General features: G+C 45.7%; 1 protein-coding gene across 2 annotated transcripts in view; it reads left to right on the top strand.

Moving 5' to 3' along the window:
• Positions 1-11,049: 11,049 nt before the first annotated feature.
• Positions 11,050-27,118, top strand: part of LOC138567021 (cofilin-2-like) — a 46,945-nt gene continuing 30,876 nt past the window's right edge. The window contains exons 1-2 of one of the 2 annotated variants that reach the window (XM_069644831.1): positions 11,050-11,161; positions 20,323-20,627. In XM_069644831.1, the coding sequence (XP_069500932.1) occupies positions 11,159-11,161; positions 20,323-20,627 (308 nt within the window). In that variant the 5' untranslated portion in view covers positions 11,050-11,158. Of the gene's footprint in view, positions 11,162-12,587; positions 12,748-20,322; positions 20,628-27,118 lie in introns of those variants that run through there. The other variant, XM_069644830.1, reaches the window with a different exon arrangement.

Genomic DNA, 27,118 nt, shown 5'->3' with positions numbered 1-27,118 from the left:
TTACACATTGTACTGTTCAGGTTGCAGCACAGCGAGAGAAAATCCCCTGTACTGACCGCTGTCACTCGGGAACGTTTCTCTTATGGCACGAACGGCACAGGCGGGTATCACTCTTCGAACGCGGTGTCCAAGCCTCCCGTGAAGCCACCATGTAAAGGAACGATAGGCTACCAGCCTGTACCACCTGTGAAAAGGAATGAAACAAACTGTTTTTAAATGACCAAGATAAGTTTAATAAACGTTTGTTGTCAATGACAATTCTTGTAACTAATGGCATTCTGCTCGGACAAATGCTATCTAGACACTGCACACTATTGAAAGACTTTCATGTGTTACAATGATATGTAGATGTAATTTTGGATATAGTAGAAGACCATGAAATGGGAGTGGCATGACAAGCAGAGTATACTTACTCGTTACTCGGATTACGAGGACGAACAGTTACGCGAAGTTCGTGCATAAGCACCATCATTATCCTCAACACGGACCGTGTGAGGCAGGCTGCCCTGAAGTCTGGCAGCTCGGTGATGCATTGCGGTCGTGCCTCGCCTTCCGAAATGTAGGCCACGCATCCCGACTTTTCACAGCAGCAGCAGTTCTCCTCCTCGGTCGGCATTAGCTTGCACCGATTGCATGTGCACCAGGTGGAAACACCGTCCATGCGACTAGGTCCAGTGTCTTCATCCGTTGATTCGTCCTGCCAACTGCTGTCCGAAGCCCCATCGTTTTCGCGTGTTTCTCTTTCCAGTAGTTCCTCCTCGGTATACTCGGGCTCGTACATGTAGGGCATTATTGTGTCCATTGTGTGTTGCACAAACTAAAATAATTGATAGCGGTGGTACTGGTATCTGTCCACACGGGCTACAAGCAACGAAGGTAGCTGACCAGAGCACAGAAACAAGTCACAGAATACTCAAAGTAACAGAGAGAGAGGAATGGAATCGAAAATCTGCTGCTGTGTGTTGTGAAACGGTCTGTTTATACTTATTGAGGAAAGAGGCGTCCTGCCATTTCCATGGCGACACGTCATTAGCTGAAGCGCAGCGAATGTTGACACGAGACGTGCTTTGGCGTTGTGAAATGGGCGATACGCGTCTGCTGATGGCAGGCTCAGGGGCGGGGGATATGATTTAGTGCCGCAAAAGTAGGTCAGCCTGGGCGATGGGGGAAATGATAGGATTATCACAAAATGGCAGCTCCCTGGTGCCTGTTTTCGCGTGCGTTTAATGGACGAAAACTCGGGTAAGGTCCATAGGAAATTTTTCTAAAATCGAGCGACTTAGGCTTAAAAACACATGGCCAACCCGTAGGGGCAATAAAAAAGTTTGACTGAACCATTCCTTTAAATATCTTTGAGGCCTATAATACTCATGTACAGTCCATTCACTATATTTAAAAATGTTCAATTCATACATGCGGATAAAATTCATTTCCCAGTCGACTCTCTTTGCTTTGAATGCTTTTTTAATAGCAGGAACAAAACCACATTGATTCATATTGGCCACCCACTGCAATTCTTTGAAGTATTTACTGCAGCTAGACAGGTATTTGCTCCTAGAAATGAGGACATCAATTTTAGCTGCATTTGTTCCAATAATTTGTAGCAACTCACTCTCTGGGTGGCACATTGCTTTTAAATTAAGGAGGCCACGTTTTTGTCTCACAATGGATCCCAATGACTGTAGGCCAAGTTCCACCCTAATATATTGGATGGGACATGATCGGGGTACCCCTAAAATGGTACGCCAGAAAAGGCCTTCAATCCTATCTAGAAAGGAAAGGTCAGAAATGGAAATAGCTTCTAATCCATAAGCTAAAACCGGGGTAAACCATTGACGATACAGGGTAAGTATTCCTTTTAGTGAATAGCCCGCATATTCTTTGACAAACTTATACACCATCATAGTGATTTGCTTGGCCCTCCTGATTTTATTCTCAATAAGAAACCTGTATCCGATTTTACAGTTAAAGAAGACGCCCATATATTTATATACCTCGGTATATTCTACATTGCCCCATGATACATCTACTTTAACTCTGTTCACTTTTTAGCGAGAGAACAACATGGCCTTAGTTTTTTTGCAAATTAATTCTTAGACCATGTTCTTTTACAAAATGGCCAAGTTCTTCCAGCATAGCCTTTATACCTGTTATAGAGTGGTCTATTACTACCAAGTCATCTGCGTAAAGCATAGCTGATATTAATGCTTTTTCAAATTTTGCGGGACATTTGGCTTTGGCTGCAAGGCATCTAATGAGGTCAGCTGAATAGAGATTAAATAAGAGGGCAGCCAGTAGACAGCCTTGTTTAACACCCCTATTCACATTAATCGGCTGTATCAGGCTGCCCTCATTATCTAAACGAATTTGTACAGTGTTGTTTTCATGAAGATTGTAAATGATGTCAACGAGCCAACTGGGGCAGGCAAGTTTCAACAAACTTTCCCACAGTTTGGCTCGATCAACACTGTCAAACGCTGACCTAAAATCTACAAAAATTACATAAACAGACGGCCCTTTGCTTGATTTAGCATTGGAAGTTATAGCATCTAATGCACAAATATTATGAGCAGTGCTAGTGCCACGTCGGAACCCTGTTTGCAATGCGTTAAGTAGATGGTTAGTTTGCACCCAGGCATTCAGGTGTTCTAATACAATGGCTGTAAAGACTTTGCCAGAAGAGTCTAATATATTCGATAATTTTCAGGTAGGACTTTATTCCCCGCTTTAAACACCGGGATAAGAATGGCATTCTTCCATGAGTCTGGGATATTGCGGTCCCGACAAACACTAATAAACATCTTAAACAACACCTTACTCCATATAACAGGATCGTATTTCAATACTACCGTAGCCAATCCATTGGGTCCAGGAGCTCGATATTTATTCAGTTTGGTTATGATGGACTCAATCTTTTTGGTGGTAAAGGAGAGATGCCATGCTTTACAGTTAGGTCTGGGGAAATTCTTCTCTGATTTCTTATACATGATATTATCAATGTGGTCGGTCCATATTTTCTCTCCTATTGAGTTCAGAATGCAAGCTTTATTCACATTTCTTACATTATTCAAGATCTTCCAGACTGCACTAGTTTCATTCCGTTGAAGGGTGTTAAACATTATCTGCCATTTAGTGTTTAATTCATATCATATCATAATATCCTTCAGATGCCCCCCATGAACGTGACCATGCGGTCATCAATGTCCGGGGTCTCTGCGATCCTTTCCGGCAGGTGTGGCCTTGGGCATTCGGCCCTCAATTTGTTTCTGGCTTCTTTTGCCAGCAGTGTTTGCAATCTCTTTTTTATATACGCTGCAATCTTGGTCGGCCATTCCCATTCTGAGGACCTAGGATGCATTAGTGCGTCTCGGTCAAATTTGTCCCCGGCCTCCTCTTTGTTCTCTTTTTCTTAGAAGCCCTATCTTCTTCTTCTGAGGATATAACTTCTACCTCTTCCTCCGATGATGGGCTCCCGCAATCATCTTCGTCATACCCCTCTGAGCTATGAGAGGTATCATCACGCCATTTATGTTCTTTTATTTTGCGGCTTATAGCCTTTCTTTTGCCCTTGCTTTTTCATGGCGAGCCGGGGGGGGTCTTGGGTTTTTTGGCCTTACAGGCTTTTTTTCTTCCCCCTCTGTCCATTGCTGTACCACTTATCCCCCACAGTTCTTCCATTCCTCTGGAAAACTTAATCCAGTCCTCCATGACTGCCAGTTGTTGAGAATTGTGCCCTATAGAGTGACTCAGGGCCTGTTGCAATATCTCCCCCATGCTAGGTTGCAGTCTTTTCTGTCTCACTTGAGCCATGCCTTCTTCTCTCCAGCTGGACATGCTGTGATTAATTGGGGACAGGAGTGCCACTGTATCAATCAATAATCACAAGTGTCTTGGGCCTGTACCTGTCTTAATATCTTTAGGGCAGATGGTAAGTTTTCCTGGCGGGTTCAATGTTCATATTTCATTATCCAGTGGCTGTTGTGCTTTTTTTGGCCACTAGGTGGCGCTTTCATGGCGTTAATATGCACTTTCTCACACTTGTATGCTACCAATCCTAGAATGCTCTGATGCGCTTGCTCTTAAAATCATTTACCCTTGTGTCAAACGAACGTTGGGAAATTAGCTGAAACACTTCTTGGTCTGTACACTGACTCCGGAAAACAGGCGATCTGTGAAACATCACGGAAGTAACTGACGAGGAGCACTGGAACCCTAAAGAGTCAACGTTGTGATCCTCGTATTTCTGTGACTACAGTTCCCTCTATAGCATATGCGTTCACCGGAACTGTGCGTCCCGCCGTACTCGCGTTCTAATCAACGTTAAAGTATTAAGCCCCTGCGGATATGCTCGGCCACTTCTCATGAACGCTGTCTGCATTATCCCTCACTGCGCTTATATAACATTACAAGTATGTAATTTGTCATCAACCATTAACACTCTCATACAGTAAAGTAACGTAACGTTAGGTACTTAACTGGCTGCCCGAGCAGCAAAGAAAGAGGGAGGACACAGGATTGTAAAGGACGTTAAAGGGCTGTTTATGTTGTGATTGGTGGAAATAGTCACATGGTTTTGTTTCATGACACAAAAAAAGAATGAACTACACTCAAAAGACGCTATTGGGAAATGTCGTTTTTGGTTGTGTTATTCTTTTAGGAGTTGAAACTGTTATAGTTGGATGCTGCTAGAGTTTTGAGTAAAGGAAGAGAAGCATAAGAGGCTCAGTGTCTTGACATAGAATCTACACACACACACACACACTCTCTCTCTCTCTCTTTTGGAAAACACGTAAACAATACCATTAGACGTTTTAAGCATTAGATAGTAATAGGTTTTGTATGAAACTGTGTAATAACGTGGATCTCCACAGGTAGGTTAAATATGTATTTATTCTTCAAACCCGAACGCCGTACATCATCTCTTCCCAGCTCCTTCCTTTCCAAAACCAACCGCCACCCCGAACGTGAACACATCAACATTCCACACTTTAGAACCTTTGACAAGGGCTCGCGGAAGCGCAAGCAACTACTACACATCTCCCCCTGTAAACCTCACAAAATGAAGATTCATTAAATATGAACATAAATAAGGAAATTGGAAAGTAAGGAAGAATCAGTAATATGCAGTAAGAGACATATATATATATGGAATATTGCTAATTATTTACAGTCCAAGAATTAATCATCTGCAAATTCTAAAACAAAATCCTTGTACTTCGCTGGAATCTTCTTTATTCTGGTCGGGCGATTATTCACCTTGTTGGAGGCTTCCGCTAAGGCAGAATCCTCACACAGTCCCCTTCCCTCTGGAACCAAACCCGCATTATCTGATACAAACACTGAAGACTCCTCTGCAACCCTTGTTTCCACACCAGTCAAACCAAAAGCACCTTTATCAGAATCACACTCAGAATATTCATCCTCCCCCTTTGCACAATGTGCTCCCTCTAATGGCGCAATATCATCACTTCCCGAGGCAGACACTTCCATACTTCCATGCCCCACCCGAGTAGCCTGCCCATGAACTGCCACAGCCCTATCACTCTGTAGGGGAACCACACTCTCAGACGCACATTCTGGACCAATTCCAACTGTATCATCACCTCCCTCACAACACTGGTCCTTAGTATCCGCCAGCTTTCCCTTAACAAGGACCACCCTCCTCAAACTCCATCTGGTACCATCTTGCAGTTTAACATATCCATGACCTACTTTGGTCACAACACATGGCTTCATAAATTTGGACAAACCCTTGGCTACAAATCTTGGATTTTTCACCACTACAAGACCATCAACTTGTACACGCAGGGGTTTCTTTTTTTTAAGCTGAGATTCCCAAAAACGGGATTGTTTAACACGCACCTTGTCAAGAACTTCCTGCATGTTGATGCAACTTTGTACACCACCCCCAAGAGCGGCCACCCTGAGTTTAGATCCTGGTTTTCTACCTCTCATTAATTCAAACGGAGACACCCCAGTAAATGATGAAGGGGTAACCCTATAAGCTTTTAGAGCCTCAGTCACAACACTGCACCACGGCAGACCATTTGCGAGGGCCAACTGAACCGCCCCTTTCACGAACCGGTTCATCCGCTCAACTAATCCATTGGCCTCTGGATTGTACAAAGCCACCCTATGGTGACGAATTCCTAGTTTGGAGAAGAACTCTTGCATGGCGACTGATACAAATTGGGGACCATTATCGGTGACTACTCCAGCAGGAACCCCCTCCCTGTCAAACACTGCTGACAAGAAGTCAATCACCTTGTCAGTGGTGACCGAGGACAAAGCCGTGGCCTCCACCCACCTAGATGTATAGTCAACTACCACTACAAAATATCTGAAACCTCCACCCAAAGTGTCCATGGGACCCATAATGTCTACGGCCACCTTTGACCACACGTCTTGCGGCACTTCCACAGGCTGTACGGGTTGGGGCGACGTTGTCCTACTTTTATCACTGACTGAACAAGCCACACAATCCTTAACTACTTTCTCAACCTCCTCATCCATCTTGGGCCACCAATACCCTTCTCTTAGCCTTCTTTTCGTCATAGATCTACCAATGTGCCCTTCATGAGCCAACTCCACCAACTTGGCCTTAAGAGATTCAGGTGGTATTAACCTGGTACCCCTGGCAATGCCCCACGGACCCTCAGACAGCTCAGACCATACTTGTCCGAACGACTTGTCCAATTCATCCATGCCAGCACCGGTAGCGAGAGCAGCCTTGATGTTGTTCAACACAGGGTCCATTGCACACTCTCTACCCCATTCCTGCTCATTGACGGCCGGAAACACCTTGGCCACCAACACATATTCATCACTCATCACAGCCTGTTTTGAGTTTTCCACACTTACATCATGGCGGGGAAAACGAGAGAGACCATCTGCAACCATATTTTTAGTGCCAGGTAAATACTCCACCTTAAAATTATACTCACTCATGTCTGCCATCCAGCGCATCATTCTAGAGGATGCCTGGAACAAACCCTTAGATGTCAAAACATGCACTAGGGGTTTATGATCGGTGCATATAGTGTATTCTACTCCCCACAAGAATGTTCTAAAATGTTTGGATGCCCAAATAGCTGCCAAGGCCTCCCTCTCTATGACAGCATATCTACGTTCTGCCTCACTAAGAACCCTAGACGCAAAAGCAATGGGGCGGTACGATCCATCAAAACACTGTTCAAGAACCGCCCCTACACCATACTCAATGGCATCCACTGTCAAAACTGTCTTCCTAGATGGAGAAAAGGAAACTAACGATGGAGCCTGGTCCACTTGAGCCTTCAAGCCTTCAAATTCAAGTTGGCACGACTCTGACCACTCAAAACGTACGCCCTTTTTGAGCAACGCTCTCATGGCCACTGTCTTGTCGGAGTACGTGGGAATGAACCTACTATAATATTCAGCCAATCCCAAAAACGACCGTAATTGGTCTTTACTGGTGGGTGGAGATACTTCACATAACGCCTTCACCAATTCAGCCTTGGGATGTATCCCCTTGGCATCCAGCGTGTGTCCTAAATAAGTCACACTCTCCACCCCTATCTTACACTTACTCAATTTGACCGTCAGACCACTCTTCTCCAAAATGCCCATAACTCGTAGAATCCTCTCATTGTGTTCCTCACGTGACCTACCCCACACCAAGATATCGTCCTGGAAATACTCCACACCATCCACTCCACAAAACAACTTTTGCATCACCCGCTGGAAAACAGCGGAGGCGGATGCCAAACCGAATGGCATACGCCGGAAACGGAAAGCTCCAAATGGCGTAATAAACGAAGTAAGAGGTCGTGATTCGATGTGTAGATCCACCTGGTGATAGGCAGAGGACAAATCTAAGGTGGAGAAACAGGATGCCCCTCCCACAAGTGAAAGCATTTCATGTATATTCGGTAAGGGATGCCTGTCTATCCAGATGCTTGAATTTAAATTTCTTAGATCAACACACATCCTCATACCACCATCGGATTTACGTGCCAATACAACCGGGGCTAACCACTCTGAAGATTCTACCTCCTCTATTACACCAGCTTCCATCAGCTTTTTAAGTTCTGTCTGGAGACCTTCACGTGCCATGATGGGTACACGCCTAACTCTGTGCACCACGGGAACAGCATTCCTCTTGAGCACGATCTTGTGTGAGAAACCTCGCAACTTGCCCAGGACGGAGGAGAAAACTGACGGAAATTTCTTTTGGAGAGTATCGGCTGTCAACGCACTCCCTTCACTCAAACCACCTTCTCTTCCCTTGCTCACACACAAAACAGGGACAGCTTTGCCAGGGCGAATCTCCATCTCCAGGGCAGCCTGCTCATCCCAGCCAATAACCGGATCACCCTTACAAGCTACATACAGTTTTCCTCTGGTTTTCCGGCCATGAAATTCAATATCAACCCACTCATATCCCAATACTTTAATCGGAACACGGCCATACGCACAAGGATTAATATCAGACGGATTCAGACTAGACACCTCCTTATGGAACTTAGATTTGTACATCTCAGGGGAAATCATAGTGTAAGGAGAACCTGTGTCAACCAACACACTGAGGGGAACTCCATTCACATTAAGGGTAGCCCACGCACTTTTTTCCGACGGTCCCACACTCAACAGCGCACCTTCTTTTGGAAGCACATCCGCCATAACAGAGGGACTAACATATCCTACAACCGTTACATTACTATCGTCTTCTTCAGGGGCCACCATCCGCACAACTTCCTTCTGTGGAATAGCCTTACACATGCGGGCAAAATGTCCTCTTCCCTTGCATTTTCTGCACACAACAGCAGAAGCAGGACACTCCCTAGCACCAGCAACATGACCCCTCCAACCACATTTCTTGCAGAAATCTCTGCTATTTGGCGTCACTCTTTGATCCTTGTCCCTGGCCCGATTTTCTTAATTCTTGCGTGGCTGAACCATGTGTACAATGTCCGCCTTTTCCGTCACTTTCTTGACGCTCTTCCTTGACTCCTCCAGGGCACGAGCTATTTCTATTACTTTCTCCAACGGAGGATCCTTCTCTGTCCATAACCTCTCCCTAACTTTTGAGTCACTAGTCCTCATCATGATCTGGTCACGAATGTATTCTTCTGCCATGCCCGTGAACTTACACGTAGAAATGAGGGTGCGCAGTACCGTCACATACGAATCAATGTTCTCGCCAGGACCTTGTGCCCTTGAAAAGAAATGATACCTCTCAAGCACAATGTTAGCTCTTTTGCCAAAACGTGTCTCAAGCTTTTTAAGAGCAGTCTCAAATGCCAAAATCACTGCCTGCCCCCCTTCTCCATCTCCTTCTCCTGAAGACAAAGCCAAAACATCCTGGCCCGGAAGGTGCCTAAACACCCTCAAACCCTCCGTACCAAGGCAATTGAGTAGGGTCGCTTCCTTGTCATCATCAGACATTCTGGAACCACCTGACGCTCTGAGGTATACCTTGAAAGTGTCCACCCAAAGTTCCCATGCAATGGGGGCTCCCCCGAATTGGGGAGGAAGGCTGGGGGAGGACGAGCATTGCTGTGCTGCATGGTCACTGGAACCGACATAGCCACTGACAGAGGTCAATGCTATGAAACAAGTGAAAATCTCTGCGCACGTCCGTGAATAATAAGGTGCTATAACGTACACCTTGTCCCACACGGCAGACTAGTAAGATGAAATACTCCACACCAAACCCTTTTTGCAGAAAATAAGTGGAATGGGTTGCACAATACTGTTACACAGGCAGGCTCTAGTCACTTCCCTCCTCTTGAAAAATTGTGGTAAACAGAAAGTGCAGTTCCTTTAATGTCCGCACACAAGGAGTTAACTTCCTCTCCTTGCAGTTCAAGCAATGCAGACACACCCACCTATGAACAGGAAGCCTTCCGCTCTCTTCCTCATGTAGTGGGCGGAGCCGAACAGCAGGACATCAGTGTACAATCAGCGCCTTCCCAGCTATGAAGAGCGCCAGGCTGTGCCCCCTCCCAGGGTCCACCTCTCACCTGTACTGCTCTTCAGTCCCTGTATCCACTGCACGGCGTCAGCCGCATCCTCCCTCAAGCCGCGCTCAACCTCCTCCGGGAGCGCGGCTCGGCAGGATCTTCTACGTAGTGACAGCGGCCGCTCAGCCGTAAGCACGGCTGCACTCCTTGCCGTGCACCGCGCTCGACCTCCTCCGGGAGCGCGGCTCGGCCGGCCGCTGAAAGCAAGGTAGCGCTGGCCCAGCTGACACTTATCACGCCGGGGGCCGCGCTCGACCACGTCCGGGAGCGCAGCCCGGAAAACCAGCTGAGGCACCTGATGATGTATACGGCTGGCAAGGCGCGTGGGTCAGGTTTGAAGATCCTCGTCGCCAGTGTAATAACGTGGATCTCCACAGGTAGGTTAAATATGTATTTATTCTTCAAACCCGAACGCCGTACATCATCTCTTCCCAGCTCCTTCCTTTCCAAAACCAACCGCCACCCCGAACGTGAACACATCAACATTCCACACTTTAGAACCTTTGACAAGGGCTCGCGGAAGCGCAAGCAACTACTACAAACTGCTCTTTAAATTTAGTGTTATAGAAGAGGAGTTGTCTTAAAACAGAAAAGGGACTAACGTTGCAGCACATGCCAGTGCACAAAGGAGGTCAGGTTTAACGAAACTGACGAATATTTAGCTTCCTTAACGGGGTGGCTTAGGAAATAGGCAAGACGAGTTCAGGAACTCTGCAGATCCAGTCCACAAAATGTTTTTTCGATTAATTTTAAAATGATAGATCGAAGGTTGTTTTTTTTCTTTTGTGACATTGTTTGCCATGTAGTGGCATACACATCATAGAAGGTTTATGTGCTCAATTATGCCATTTTTTAGCCTGGCACGACAGCACGTGTCACATACCATATTTGGCTCCTACCCCTACTGCCCGTGTATTGCATTTGGGCTACTTCTGAGCTAGCTCCTCGCTCCATTTGGGCTACAGGCGGATTTCCTTTCTGGCAACCCTGGTACCTCTAGGTCTGCGGGGATTGGCGCTGCAGACCCGGGCGTGCTGCGCGCCGCCCCCTCCTGGCATTATGAGGAAGCAGAATGGGTGGGGTTTTTTCTACTTTTGTCTTTAGTCTGCGCCCAAGGCCAAGCAAAGCGTGAAAGATTCTCCTGATTTTCAGCCATGGTGAGGTGATAAGCGGGTCTCTGTCCAAAAATCAGCGTGCGCAAAACTCCACCGTTCTGTGACAAAGACATTGCCCTCTCCTAATCGGCTGCTGCTTTGGTCTTACAGACGGTATTTCTTTTCCATCGGATTACAGGGTTGCTCCAAATGACAAAGAACACCCCCGCCACCTGTTGCACTTTGATTGGCTGGAGTTCTCCCGAAACAGAGGGAGGATGAAATGTCGCACAAATGTCGGCTGTTGCGCACAATCTTTATGCACCGCTAGAAAAAGCGTGGATGCACTGCGACATCTTTCTTACGTTATAGAAGTCCTAAAATGGGGTAGTATGCCCAACGGCGTCTGTAGCTTTTCCCCTATATTGGCCGCTTCAACAGTACACTTGTGTGCGCGTCGCACCGCGCCATTACTCCCAGCGAAGAGCTTTGTCATATCCGTTATGGCTGCTCGCTATGAACTTCCTCCTTTTATTGAAAAGTGGGGCTCGGCGTGCCTCGCCCTTCGTTCTATGTTACAAACCCCTAGCCTGTTACCTTATGTTGGGCGCGATTTGTCAGCGCAGATAAATAGGCTCCCGCTACTAGATATTAAAGGTGTGTTCGCGTCTTGCGGACGTCCTGGATCGCCCTGTTGTAAGCAGCGCACTACTTTGCAAAGTATCCTGGCGTGAAAGGGTAGCCAGTAGTTAGTTGGCAGAGGAGTGGCAACACGTTAAGAAAATAAAACCATAAGCATGATCTGTAGAGACCACAGAGGGGGCACATTGTGGTTGGTTTCGTAATTTGATTGTAACTTCCCCATTTTACCATGTATTCCCCCTCTCCCTGTACATAACCCTGCAAGTATACACCCAGCTTTGCGCTATTGCACACCAAGCAGCATGCTTGCACCTGTAAACCAAAGTGCACTCGCCATAACTTGCTAAGAAACGCACCAGAACATAAAAGGGTGGTCTTATGGTTTACGCTCGCAGGTGTACCATAATACACTGCCCTGTCGAAAACCTGCCTTCTTATTTCAAAGGTTTTAGTTTTTTATTTTAGAATAGCATTGGACTTAAAAAAGAAAAGGCACTAACGTTGCAGTATATGACCGTGCACAAAGGAGGTACGTTTTAAGGAAACTGACTAACGTGGGGTGGCTTTGTCGTTAAGGAAATAGGCAAACTCTTAAGAGCGAATCCGCCAAATGTCTTTTCACCGATAGATCGGCGGTTGTTTTTTTTTCTTTCTTTTCTGACATCGTTTGCCATGTAGTGGTATACACATACGTATCGAATGTTTGGTTTTTGTCTTCTCAATTATGAAATGTTTTGGCGTGACAACGTCTCACGTGCCATATTTTGTTCGTACCACAGTATGCAATTGGGCTACTTCTGAGCTTGCTCCTCGCTCCATTTGGGCTACAGATGGACTTCCTTTTCTGGCAACTCTGGTCCCGCCCTAGGTCTGCGAGATCCCGGCGTGCCGCGCGCCGGCCCTTCCTGGCATTTATGCGGAAGCAGAAGGGGTGGGGTTCTTGCTGCTTCTGTCTTTAGTCTGCGTTCAAGAACAAGCGTGAAAGCTGCTCCCGACATTCAGCCATGGTGAGTTGATACTGCGGGCCTTTGGCCAAAAATCAGCGCGCGCTAGCCCCAAACCATCACCTGTCTGTGACAAAAACACTACCCTCTCCTAATCGGCTGCTACTTTGGTCTTGCTGACGGTTATTATTTTTTTTTTTTTATCAGACTATAGGGTTGCGCCAAACGACCAAGAACACTGTCCCACCTCTGATTGGTTGGAGTTCTCGCGAAACGGAGGAGGGGAGAATGGGGGATGAAATGGCGCACACACGTCGGCTGGCGCGCAAAATCTTTGCACCGCTAGAAAAAGCGGGGATGCACTGTGACTTCTTCTCTTCCTTGCGTGATAGAAGTCCTAAGATGGGGTAGTATGGCCAAAGGCGTCTGTTCTGGTCTCATTGGCTTCTCCCCTATATTGGCCGTTTCAACAGTAGACTCTTGTGTGCGCGTCGCACCGCGCCATTACTCCCAGCGAAGAGCTTTGTCATATCCGTTATGGCTGCTCGCGGTGAACTTCCTCCTTTTATTGAAAAGTGGGGCTCGACGTGCCTCGCCCTTCGTTCTATGTTACAAACCCCTAGCCTGTTACCTTATGTTGGGCGCGATTTGTCAGCCCAGATAAATAGGCTCCCGCTACTAGATATGAAAGGTGTGTACGCGTCTTGCGGACGTCCTGGGTCGCCTTGTTGTAAGCAACGCACTACTTTGCAAAGTATCCTGGCGTGAAAGGGTAGCCAGTAGTTAGTTGGCAGAGGAGTGGCAAAACGTTAAGAAAATATACATGGTCTGTAGAGACCAGAGGGGGCACATTGTGGTTTGTTTCGTAATTTGATTGTAATTTTACCATGTAGTCCTGTTCTCCCCGTGTATACCCCTGCAAGTATCCACCCATCTTTGCGCTCTTGCAAACTTTTTAATTGCGCGCCAAGCAGCATGCTTGCACCCGTAAACCAAAGTACACTCGCCATAACTTGCTAAGAAACGCACCAGAGCATAAAAGGCGGGTTGTTATGGTTTACACTCAAAACGCTCGCAGGTGTACTGGCCGCAGGCTGCCACTTTGTGAATCAATGATTTTTCAAAGGACGAGTCATAACCGTGATAATACACAACCCCGTCGATCTGTAAGAAACCTGCATTCCTATTTCAAAGGACTTACAATTGCGGGCAGTGTGGTAAAAAATACAAAAAAAAGGTTTGTATTATGGATTCCCTCCACCACCGAATGGTGTACTCGCAACTGTTGCTTTGTTAAGTTGGTAGGCAAAATGTCTGTAATGCGTTCGTTATTGTGGTGGTTGAGCACAGCCCTAGTGAGGTATACAACAGTACAGATATATGTGGGCGGGGGACATACAGAGGAGGGGTACATTTGCCCTGTGTGGCAGGGAGGGGGGGTGAGCAACGTCTAGAGTTTCTGTTGTGAGGCGCAATGTGATGGCCTAGGTAAATCTCATGACTTTGATAGTTTTAAACATTCAGGAGGCGTATAAGCTTCAGGGTCTGGACTGTTGTGGGTGCATGAGAAGGCTACACAAATTACGGTCCTCCAATTTAAGCTTATGTTCAATATGCCCAATCATGTCCATTGCAGTCCTGGTTTACCAAATTGGTTGAGGTACAAAGCCAGGAGTCTTCCAGAAGCAAATCAAACTGCACCATGAAGAGAAGTGGGAGGCCCCAACAGCCAAGCTGAAGGAGGCTGACAACTCTGGAAAATGACTAGTCGTCTGACTGGGAGAAGGAGCCACGCCCACTAGTCCAGGAACTCGCCCACTTCGCATGCAGGGACAGGGCAGAGGTCATCACTTGGACCTTGGAGGATTTGTTCACCCAAAACATGGCAAGCAGGCTTTCAGACTGAGTGAGTGGAGGGAAGGCATGGACCATCATCTCGCAGAAGACTAAACCGGGATGGGAGCAGAGGAGATCAAGGAGTGCACTAGCTCTGAGGTAGCAGGACTTGCAGAGAAGCTGGTGAAAGACAAGGCACCAGGGAGCGACAGAATAACCAAGATGGCCAAGAACCTACTGCAGGCATCAATTGGACACCTCACATATCTTCAGTGCATGCATCAGACTTAAGTGATCCTGGAAGGAAGCTTGGGTCATGTTCCCCAATTCTGCTAAACCACTGAGTGACGCAGTGAACTTCTGCCCCATCAGCCTGCTGGATTATCAAGGATCCTGGAGAAGGTCCTCTTCGCCTGCCTCAGCGACTTCACTTCTGAAGGAAATCTTCTAGCAAAGGAACAGTTTGGATTTTGAAAGGAGCTTGCAAAGACCCATCAGCCACAGGATCAACATAGTCCAGGGGACTAGTTTTCTTGGATGTCACCAAAGACAGTCTAGAACAAGGGACTGTTGCCGAAGATCAGCCTGTGATTTCTGAACTACGCGTTGAAGACTAATGCAAGCTCCCGGGAGACTGCACCTTCCCTGTTGCCATGCGGTCTGAGATGTCTTCCCATCCCATCTGAGCCTGTGCCACAAGATTTAACCTTGGACCCCTCCTGTTCATCTTTGCTAATGACATCCTGACAGATCTCCACAAAGCAGCTGTGGCACTGTATTTGGACTATGTTGCAGTCATCTCCCAGTCGTGCAGAGTAGAACCAGCAACCTTCAATGGGTGGCATCTTGACCTGGGTTAGCGATTGGTGGCTAGAACTCAAAACCAACAAGACATAATTACTGGCAAGATCAAGGGCACCTGCCCATCAACTGGTAGACGTCAAGTGGGAGAGCAGCAGCCGCTACCTGTGACCCTGGATAGCAAACTCAACTGGGGAAGCCATATGGAATACTCCTACTCTACCGAAGGCATCAGGAAAAATTGAACTCCTGAAGACCATGAGCAACACTGGAAGATCTTCAGATAGTCCAGGACAAGGCCCTGCGGATAGTGTCTGGAGCTCCACTCTTCACAAGGATAGCTGACCTTCAGAGAACTGGACATAGAGATGTTGGACCAACATCTAGCGAGAATATCTGCAGAGGACTGGATCAGAACCCAAACTCTGATCAGAAGACTCTCTGCCACCACTGCAACTCTTTTGACCACTACTGGGGCCATCACAGCGAAGACCCTTTGAAACCAGCCTTACTGTGACCAGTCCCCACAGACCATGAAGCAATCCAACCCACGACTACACACTCAACCTTAGAAGATGGAATGGGGCTCAAGCCTCAGTTTCCAATAATCGCTGCTGATGGATAAAAATCTGTCCGCAATAAGGAAGAGAAAGTTAAGTTGCCCCACGTGCAAAAGTAAGGGGAGGGAACAAGTGCAATCTTGTCAATTATGTACAGGGCAACGCATTTCACCCCGGAAGTCTTCCCCCTCCCCCCCCCTTTCTTGTTCATAAACACATCTGAGCTATTAAGTATGATTACCAAGTCAGGGGACATAAAGAGAAACTTACCTCTCCTGAAAACTGGGCTGCAAAGGTTATCCTGCCTGGGCTGTTGGTCACATGCCAGTCCAACTTTACTTTCTTGGGGAGATTTGTATGACACCTGTTGATCTTTGCAGCCATCAGTGAGTAATGCGTACCTGCTTTTTGAGCAGCAATATTTGATTTGTGCTTTGTGTATACCTAAATACTTTCAACAAATGTTCTTCATGTTACGTGGCAGTTCTAGGCAAGTTGTTAAAACCACAAACTGGTTAAACATGAGTTAAATTGCGATATCTTTGCCCACAAGTCATCCTCTACATCTAAATGTATTTCTACTACTTTGGCTGAATGTTTTCTTTGCTCAGAACCATGCCATACGCAAAGGTTTCTTCTCCGAACTACTTTGATGGTAATAGGTATAGTTGTGGCGGTGCCTGGCATCATTGCACTTTAATGGAACCCTTGCAAAATCGGGTTGCCGTCAATAAACTTTAAACCAGTATTCCATTAAACGCTGATGCTAGTAAAGTTGCTTCCTTATATGGATTTTTACCGAGCCCAGCTTTATCGCACTTCTATTTCGTTTAGTCTTTCTTTTGGACTTGTTCCAACCATCCGTACCAAGATTGCAATGGCTTTCTTTTCTACGGTAACGTGGTCATGTGACCTTTTTACTTGTAATCATTATTTTTAAAGATATATTTAGTTACAGTATTAAGACTGAACCTGTTTTTACAAGTATAACTGTAAAAACATTTACAGTATTAATAGTAAACCTACATGTTACAAAGATCCATAATATCTTGTACACGTTAAATGTTGCAGAGACTGTATGTTCTGTTTAGAATACGTTGCCGAGCTTTGGGTCCATCGGGTGTCTGAGCAGTCGTGTGCATGCAATAGAGTACTCGTGCAGAGAGGTACCCATATTTCTGTGGTATGCTCGGTGATTTTTAAGTACTAACATGAATGATGTGGTGGTGGCAGGGATGGAAACGGCTGTGAGTCTTAGTTCGACTGTAGCCTAGAAGAGCGAGGGTAGCTCGTGTTGGTTATTTATAACGCGTTTAATACCCACGTTTCGAAGTGCGGACCCGGGGATCGAACCTGTCTTGCTCGGCGTCGTCCTGCTTCCAAGGCAGGGCCACACATCTTTGTGTTTTTTAAAGCGAAACGCTTCATATGGGTTGCATCTCTGCACGTTTATGTGAACCTCACATTGTTTCCTTGCTTAACAGTAATCCGGATTGTCAATGATTGCCTTGCGTCACTTCTACAAGCTGGTCCGATAGCACAGCGAGTAGAGCCTGCTGGCGCAGGTTCGAATCCCGGCAGGGCCAAACTCAGCCTTTCATCCTTCCGAGGTCGATAAATGAACACCACACACCGTGGGTAATAAGCAGCGCTCAGATACCTGAGGGTTCGTAGTGCTATATAAATGCTGAATTATTATTACACTCTTGAGGCTTTTACTCGCGCAGAATATGTGGGAGTAGTCCCTTTGAAGGTTCAAATGGAATTGGCTTTCAGTTTGTTTGTAATTAGATGGTCGTGAACAGCCCGCATTTTTCTCCCATCCCAATTAAATGGTGCAGTTCATGTTTGTGCGTCGCTGTGGGGTTTTTCAAAAAATGTTTGCCTGTACCCACAGGCACATTGAGTGTCTGCCATGTTATGCTGTGCGTTTGCAGATCTGTTCACTAGCCACTTACCCTAAAGGTATCCAGCTAGGAATGGGATGGATGGCTCCTTTACTTTCAGAACACGCAACACACCAGGTTCTTGGCAAGTATTTCAAGTTGGTTTGGAGCTGGAAAACCCTTGAGACCTTTCCTTCAAGCATAATCCATTATTGGGAAGAATCTCAGTGTAGTAACCCACTATTCATGCGAACCAGTTGGCCCCGGCCAAACAACCTTTTCATCCCGATTTGACCACTAACAAACCTTGGTTCAAGGGTGTGCCCAGAAAAAGCTCGTCAGAGTATGGACGAAGAAAGAACCAAGCATGAAGAAACTACATTTATAAAAGATGCTTAAAAGGGCAATCGGTGGTTATTTTCCAGCTCCTTTACTACCATGGAACTCTTCTGTGTTGGCTGAACTACATTCAACTGAAGCGCGTCCCTCTGTCTGATGTGAAGGACTTACACAGGCATTTGTTGATAAAATTAAGGGTCTACTCCATCTCCCAGTTAGAGAAGAGCCCAGTGAGAGAAGAGTCTGAAGTACAAGGTACGCAATCTTTGACTCTTAGTTTATTGACAGAAGGCACCCTGCTACTAAAAATAAAAAACTCAGGGCACCTCTTGACTCCTGTACAATATGGCTTATGAAAGATTTTCGCGTCTACTTTGACTAAATGCCTCCCTTTCCTCCGGGATAGTTTCTGACAGCCTCAAGCTTGCCATGGGGACCCGACTCCTGAGCAAAGCTACACTAGATCTTAGTGACCCTACAAATTACCAGCCAACCTCTTAGCTGCCATAAATCGGTAAGCTGATGGGAGCAGAGGTAACCTCTCGGCTGCAGCTGAAAGTTTGCTGATGCCTTGGCTTGGTGGGACAGTGTCCATGCGGGTTTCCCTCTGGGCCACAATACGGAATCTATGTTGGTGGCAGAATTGGATAGCTCGATGTTGGGTGGACACTGGAAAATCGGCTGCTATTGGACTTGGCAGCTTTCTACCCCATTGACTGCAATATCCTATTGAAAAGGCTAACCAGTCTGGGTGTTGTGGGTGCCGGGGGCATCAGTCTGGGTATCCGATGCAGTGTCTGGAGATGGATGCAATCTTACAAATTGAGCACATGTCTCTGCTGAATTTTTAATTTTTTTTTTCTGTTCTCTGAAACCTTTCTCTTTTGTTCCTTAAGGCACCGCTATGAGTCTACTGCTTACCTGATCCACTGGGTAGGACTAGTTTTAGTCATGGGCGCCAGTGACTCCCAACTTCTGCAATTAAACATCCAGAAAAGACATATTAATCTGCTGTAATAAGCAGTATTTTCAAAAGACCACAATAAATTGCAGATTGGCAGGCCTCACTTGGTCCATGTCCCGTCCCTTCTGCCTCAGTCTGCAACCTGCGCCACTTGTTGGATTCAGAACTGTCCATGTCGACACAGAAGCCCACAGTGTTTTTTCTTTTGTGAAAGCCTGAAAGGACTTCAGGATTACTTTGCGTTTTCTGCAAAGGTGCAACTGATGAACGAGTTTGTCGTTAGACAATTGCAGATCAGTTTAACTGGACCTCCCAAAGAAATTCGTAATAACATTGCAGCTCATTTCAAATGGTCCCAGCACATCTCTTGGGCATTGCGTCGGTTACACTGGCTTCAAGTAACCTAGCTCATTGAATTAAAGCTTTGTTTGATTCAAAAGGGCTATTATCACAATGTCCTGCCTTTTTCTCGCAATACAAGCCGCGAGTTCCCTAACTGCCATCAATCGTCCTCCACCGTGCTTCTGACAGTGCCTACATTTTAAACTCAAGAAGCAGGGTAGTAGTCCTTCTCCATTCAGGCTGCTAAACGCCAACGATCTGCCTGTACCCCTGTTTATTGGAGGGTAATGTGACCATTAGAAAATCTCTGAAAACGCTGCTTGTTCCCAGATTATTGGTTTAGATCGTTTAGTATTTCGATGCATGTCTTTTGATATTCTGCACTCTGATGCCCCTTCACTGACGAGATGTTGTTGCACATTCTAAATCCAATACATCATGGAAGTTGGGGAGCTAGTTTTAAGGCAGAGGGTCCCGGTTTGATGCCCCCCACAGAACCTTCCAAAATACCTGTTTCCTGGATTTTACATCTTCCTCAAAAGCCAAGAGTTAACCTTTGTTATATAGAGGTTGGGGGGTGGGGTGTTATGCCATATTCACAGTATTTTGTTTTTTCCTAGGCAGTTGGGTGAACGTGTACCCGCCCCATTATACACTGGCCTGAATTAGGCTGCATAGTCTGTGTCCTGACTTCAGTTATGTTGCCTCTCACTAGTGGAGTATCCCATGGAGCCACCACTCAGTTGGTTTTGTTTACGTGCCATACCTATCACGCAATGGGTTTTGCCTAATTTCCCAGTCCGTTTTGAATTGTCTTAATTTGTACCACATGAAGTTTATTAATATTGGCTTTGTTTTTGAAGTGGGAGCTGTATCTAAGTGTATTAGAAAATGTTGTCTTTATCTACAGGCTTCCGGGGTAACTGTATCCGATTTGGTCATGAAAGTGTTTAATGAAATGAAGGTGAGGAAGTGTTCAACGCCAGAAGAGATCAAGAAGAGGAAGAAGGCAGTCATATTCTGCCTGAGTCAAGACAAAAAGCAAGTTATCATTGAAGAAGGGAAAGAAATTTTAGTTGGAGATTGTTGTGACCTTGACGATGTGTACAGTCACTTTATTAAAATGCTTCCAAAGGATGATTGCCGCTACGCCCTTTACGATGCTTCTTATGAGACAAAGGAAACAAAAAAGGAGGACATGGTCTTCCTCTTCTGGTAGGTGTGTGTGTGTTTAACTTTTTTAAAATTTCTTTGGCAAGATAATTTTATATAATTGCCATTGTTTTCCTTTTTAGATTGTTCCTTTTTTAAAACATGTTTATTCCATCTGGTCTGACTAGTGGTTTAGCCCTTAATCTCTCGGGCATATTGAAAATGTTATATGGCCTGTTTTTCCACAGGAGTGTGTATAATATATATTTATAAAAGTGACACTTTGTGTGTGGGTGGATGGGTTTGTGGGAAAGCATTTTTCTTTCTATAATTCTGCACCATGTCACCAAATTGTGCATAGTTGCCTGTTCGGACCCTTCAGGCATTACTGGCTACATGACATGTGGACACCCCACCCCTTTACCCAGATTTTAACACCAGTCATTTTGTTTATGGGTTTGGCTTGGTGGCGCATTTAGTTATACCATTCCACTCCGTTTCACCTATGCACCATATTTTGCGTAGTTACCTGATGGGACCCTTCAGACATTACTGGCTGCATGACATGTGGACACTCCACCCCTTTGCCCAGATTTCAGCAGCTTCACACATGAGACGGTTGCCTGAAATTGGCAACACGTCAAGCACCAGTCTTTAAACGAGGAACTAAAGGTCCCTTCACATTTCAAGCCCTCCAGTGCTGAGGTGAACACCAAAGGTCCCAGTTTGCACCAACACACCACCCACCCCACGCATCTGATCCAGGGTATGCCAGGCACACGCACCTATTGTCGGTGCATTTTTCAGGGTGCAAAGCACATTAAGCAATTCCGAAGAGTAACCTACAGGATCATTGATTTTCAACACGTGCAATATACCATGCTTTTTGGTGTGATTGTTTTTGTGCCTCTGTCTTCTGGGGCCACTGTTTTTGTGCTTCTGTCTTCTGGGGCCACTGTATCTGCACCATGAACAGGCATGAGTGATGGCAAAAAGGCATAATGTGAGTACTGGAAATGCACTGGTATCTTAAATCTCCGATATTAGTGCAGTACCTTGTGGTTTGATGGAATTAAAATGCTCCTGCATCAATCAACTCTACAAGTGCACAACAATCATCAATTCATACCCCATGTCGTTTTGACTTTTGCATTGAAGACTGTTCTCTTGCTGCTTGTTTTGAGGACTTGGATACACATGGAGAAGGTTGGTGAACTCTGGGGATTGCTATTGTAGAATGTTGTTAAATGAGAACCTGATTAAGCAATGACACAACCCATTCAGCATATGCACAAATGATTAAACATGGGATTATGTGCTATTCTCTTGGAACTGCCTGCTTGGTATTGAAGTTTTAGGAATTTTCTTTTCATTGACTGGTGTGGCATGGCATTCTCATCTAGCGTCTTCTGGTAGATAGCAGGATTTGAGTTTGGCAAGGATTGTAAGCTGTTCAAGTCTTGCATCAAGTCACACCCAAATCGCACTCCCAAATGGTCAAATGATTAGGCTGAAATTCAAAACTCATTGCTTTTCACCATAATCTTTCTAATTGGGAAACACATTTTTACTGCTATCCGAGGTGAGGGTGGCCTAATTATCTTAATGTTAATTTGGGGTTGCTTGAGACTTGCTGGGTGATTTGCTAGTTTGGTCTTGAACGTTTTTCAATTTGTAGACTAAACCAGTCTTGGGGTTTATTGGTGGATGTACACTTTTTTTTTTAATGTTGGTACCCCGCTCAGGAGGAACAACTTGATGCCATCATTTCTCAATCGTATGTTGTCCCCGAACATTTAGTACAAAACTGTTTCTATTCTAGACACTATGGAGCCTCAAAACGTTCCCCTGGAGATCTACTTAATAGTTCACCCGATTCTCAATTCTGATAGGCTAGCAATTTAGATGCCAAAGGCTTTCATGGAAGTTGACAGTGTCCCTGCTTTGGTCAAATGAAACCTCCTGTCTGCAGATGAATCTTAGTAATGGAGGGTGCAAGTACAATAAAACTAGGGTATGGTTGTAGCAGGCATATTTTGATGACTTTGGTGAAAGATCCAGTTACCATGGGACTTTGGTTCGGCTTGGCGGAAGTAAATGGTTATTCTCTTGAATATGTAAGCAACAGGACTGGTTATCTGAGGCAGTTCAGCAATAGATAATTAACTATAGCATTTGACTGTGAGATTTGATGTTCCCAAGATGGGATCTTCCAAGTTTGTTGGCTTCACCTGGGCATTATATACACTGTACCTTTAGTATTTTTTTTTTTTTCCCGCTTCATTAATCTGCTTTAAAATATAAAGCAAAATGCATGGGTGTTTGTTTGGGTAAGGCAATGAGCTCAACCTCGAGGAACCTGTGGGGATGGTAGCACAGCATAAATATACTGGAGAGGGTGCAACCCTTTGACCCACTATTCTTCACACATAGGGGGGCAATTGTATTGCACCAGAATACACGACTGGAAGGGATGCATGCATCCATTGATCAATACGGATGGTGTAGGATGGGTCACAGCCACTAATCCCTACAACAAAAAATCCTTCTGCATACACCTCGCACACTCAAAACCAAACCATACCTCTACAGCACAACAGACCACAAACGCTTCACTACACCACAATAAAACGAGCCACACATAGCCCTGCACAGCGGCATGCTGAATTATTCCTGCTTGATTACCCCCCCAATTTATATCGACCTCAGAAGAATTAGTTTGCCTTGCTGGAAGTGTGTGCTGGCTTCATGTTAGAGGAGCACACTTAACTTTGAGCTTTCATGAGAACTTGGGCATGCAACACATGCTATCTTTTCCCTGCACAATATATACTGGCAGACATGTAACACAAATATGGTGCATCCTGCCATTTTTGTACGCTTGGAATGTATCGTGTCAAGCTGTGATTTGACATGGTAGCCTGCATTGCAATTTACCACAGCTTCTAGTTTTTTTATGTTCAGTTAATTGTTGGGGTGGTGGCCTGCATAAATTGTTGGGGTGGTGGCCTGCATACCATTCTTTGTGGGCTTATGCCTCTCCCTGCTCTGAGTGTCCTGTAAAAGTGTTGGTTGCTGGTGGCTGGCCCTCTGGGTGTAGTTGGAGTGCTGTTGGAATGTTTGAGGATAGACCACCTGTTTTTCCTCTGATCACATCGTGTATGCTCACGATATAACAGGACTCATATCACTATACTGTACCTGACCCGCAACTCTTGTAATATTGCATCTGCCATTCAAAGTCAGTTGCTGTTGGCGCTATGTCTAAAACCAGCTCTCATTGATAACCTGAAATGCTTGTCCTACTGTTCACTGCATTCCAGCCCGCTAACTAACTACTGCTCTGCCCACTAATGATCACCATGCAATGACACTTGGACTATGCCTGTATATGTTGCATTGTCCATTACCTATTAGGCCCTCATCTGACGCTAACATTAGGATATCTGTATAGCCGAACTCTGTTGCGCCTCACAACTTGAACTTGAGTCTGATCGCCCTCAATTGCTACTAGCCTTAGCACATAGGTATTGCCTAATTTTGTTTCCGATGACCCTTTTGCCTATGCACCCTGCTAGTGATCTATGCTTTTGTGCCTTGATTGCTAAAATCGAACCTAGGTGACCCTTTTGCCTATGCACCCTGCTAGTGTCTATGCTCTTGTGCCTTGACAGCTAGTGACCTATGCTTTTGTGCCTCGATTGAAAAAATCGAATTTAAGTGACCCATTAGACTAGACCTTACGCTACTGGATAACTACACTGTACTAGCCTTATCTTGCCCAATATCACAATGTATCTCCAGGCGCTTTACACAGTGTTACTGAGATCAATACTGCACATCTTGAACAGCCAAAACCTAACCATGCTACCCAATTTACCAGCACTTGTGCCCGCATATAACCCATACACATCAACTGAAATGACCTCCACACCTTGCCCTGTTCTCATGAGGAACTTTAGATTACGTGCCAGGCTCTCAAGGCTCCATGACCCTCTATCTAAACTAGCCCACAATAAGGTGACTAGGACTCCATCCCTACACCCTCTTCAACTGAACAGTAGACTCCACCGTGAGCCCATCCGTGAACAGAAAAGTACGCACGAATCTGTGCCACCACCCCTATACCCAGTAGATCTCGGGACTAAGGGTGCACTAATAAATGCCCGCTCCATGGTAGCCCATGCTTCAGACATTGCCGACCTGCTACACAACAAAGACTTGGACTTCTTAGCAGTCACTGAATCTTGGCTCCACCCGACGGCAGGCCCTGCAATTATGCTAGCGGTACCAGATGACTACACGTTATTAAGACTTGATCGTACCACCTCTAGAGGCGGAGGTCTTGCCATCATAGCCAAAACTAAATTCCCTATTACAATTGAATCACCCACTAATGTTACTTCCTGTGAATCTCTAACCGCCAAGTTAACACTATCTAATACCCAATCCATCTCCATTCACCTTATCTACCGACCGCCGGGCCCCTTAGGGTCATTTGAAGAAGACCTCACAGACATCTTATCAAACAATCTTAAAAATTCCTCAACGCATCTTACTAGGAGACTTTAACCTAGGATTTAGCGACCCCGCAGACGCCAATGCCAGTACAATCGATAACACCCTAAAGGGTCTGGGCTTCACCCAGAAGATCACTGAGCCCACCCATATCAAAGGGAGAACTCTGGACTGGCTAGCTGTGCACAACTGCCCAGACCTAGTCTCTGCCATACTCCTGCAGCCTTGGACAGACCATTACTTGATCTCGTTCACCCTAGAGGCAACCCCAGCACAAGCTAACAGCATAGCTCCAGCTGTCCAATCCCGAAATAAAAAAAACATCACCCCCGAAAACCTGATCCCGCTAATCACACCAACCTTGAATGCCATCCCGGCTCATACAGATCCATTCACGATGGTGGACATCTATAATAAAATCATGCTCTCATCCCTTGATGCCAAAGCCCCTTTAAAGCTAAAAAAGAGCAAGTCCCGGAAACACATCAACTCCTGGTTTTCGCCTCATCTTAAAGCCCTCAGGCAGGAAAAGCGACGCTGTGAAAAAATCTGGCGAGCTTACCCCTCAGAAAATAATAAAAAAAATTGAGCAGTCTAGCTTCCCAATATAAAAAAAATTATATTGGCCAAACGTCTTATAGTACGCGAATCTCACAAGCTAAATCTAACACTAGAGAGCTTTTCATAATACTTAAAGAGGTTGAATCCCCGATCCAAGTGCCCGACTCATGTATCAAAGATAAAAACTGGTGCACGGGCATACAAAATCTCCTCCCTTAAGACTAAAGTAAGCATTAAAAAAGAAACTCTGCTCTCCTCTACTAAGCCGAGTACCGCCTCCCATAAAAAGGCTCACCCGACTCAATCATCCCCCCCAGCGCACAACCCCACCTTTAACTTCCATAGAGTATCCACCAAAGAGGTAGAAAATACTATTCTCACCCTCAAACCTTCAAATTGCCACAGAGACCTATGCCCCGCTCAACTGATTAAGGATGCAGCCCATGATCTCGCACCATTTATTACCAAACTAATAAATGCGTCTTTCACATCAGGCACCGTACCTAATAATTTAAAACAGTCCTGGGTCCTCCCTCTGCTTAAAAAAACAAACTTAGACCCATCCACTCCAACTAACTACCGCCCCATCACTACAGTCCCGTTGCTTCTTAAAATCGACAAATTAGCATACCACCAGATCCAACATTACCTTGAGCACTTCCATCTCCTAGGCGTCCGACAATCGGGCTTCAGGCCACAGCATGGAACCGAAACTGCACTTCTAGATCTCAAGGCACAGATAGACGAGCTGAGAGACCAGGGCAAGACAGCACTATTGTTACTCCTCGATCTCTCTGTGGCCTTCGATCTGGTCGACCATGAGATCTTGTGCAACCACCTACAAAAAGCTGCCCACTTCTCTCAAGAAGCAACCAACTGGATCCAATCCTTCCTCAATAACCGCACGATGAGTCTCATTGTCAGCAGCAGCCGACCCTACACCTATCACTTGCTGCGTGCCTCAAGGATCTTGCGTCTCCCCTACACTTTATAACATTTTCACGAAGCCCCTTTTCGATCTAGACGATCTGGGTATCACCTACACTAATTACGCCGATGATACCCAGATCCTCATCCCGTTGTCGGGGGGATTACGACAAGGATTTGGCCTTCGTTAATAAAGTGTACCTCATCATCCAGGCATGGATGGCTTCACACGGTCTATGCCTGAATGATGACAAGACGGAACTCCTTATTCTAGGATCTACACACTACCTCAACAAACTGGGCCACAAATACTCATCGTTCATAATTGACGACAACAAGATCAAAGTAGCTAAGAAGGTTAAAACCCTCGGCTTCTATCTAGACTCCACCCTCACCTTCAACAAACATGCAATGGCCTCCGCCACCTCCTACACTTGCAAACTCATTAGGGCAGCCAAACCCTTTCTCTCCACCACCAACTGTACCACCCTGGCCAGGGCGCTGATCCTATCAAAGTTGGACTACTGTAACGCTCTATATGTAGGTTG

Source organism: Ambystoma mexicanum, chromosome 2p (assembly GCF_040938575.1).
Source record: "Ambystoma mexicanum isolate Mex_15411 chromosome 2p, UKY_AmexF1_1, whole genome shotgun sequence".
Taxonomy (NCBI): domain Eukaryota; kingdom Metazoa; phylum Chordata; class Amphibia; order Caudata; family Ambystomatidae; genus Ambystoma; species Ambystoma mexicanum.
The sequence above is the reverse complement of the archived record's forward strand: the minus strand, read 5'-3'. Positions and strand labels throughout refer to the sequence as shown.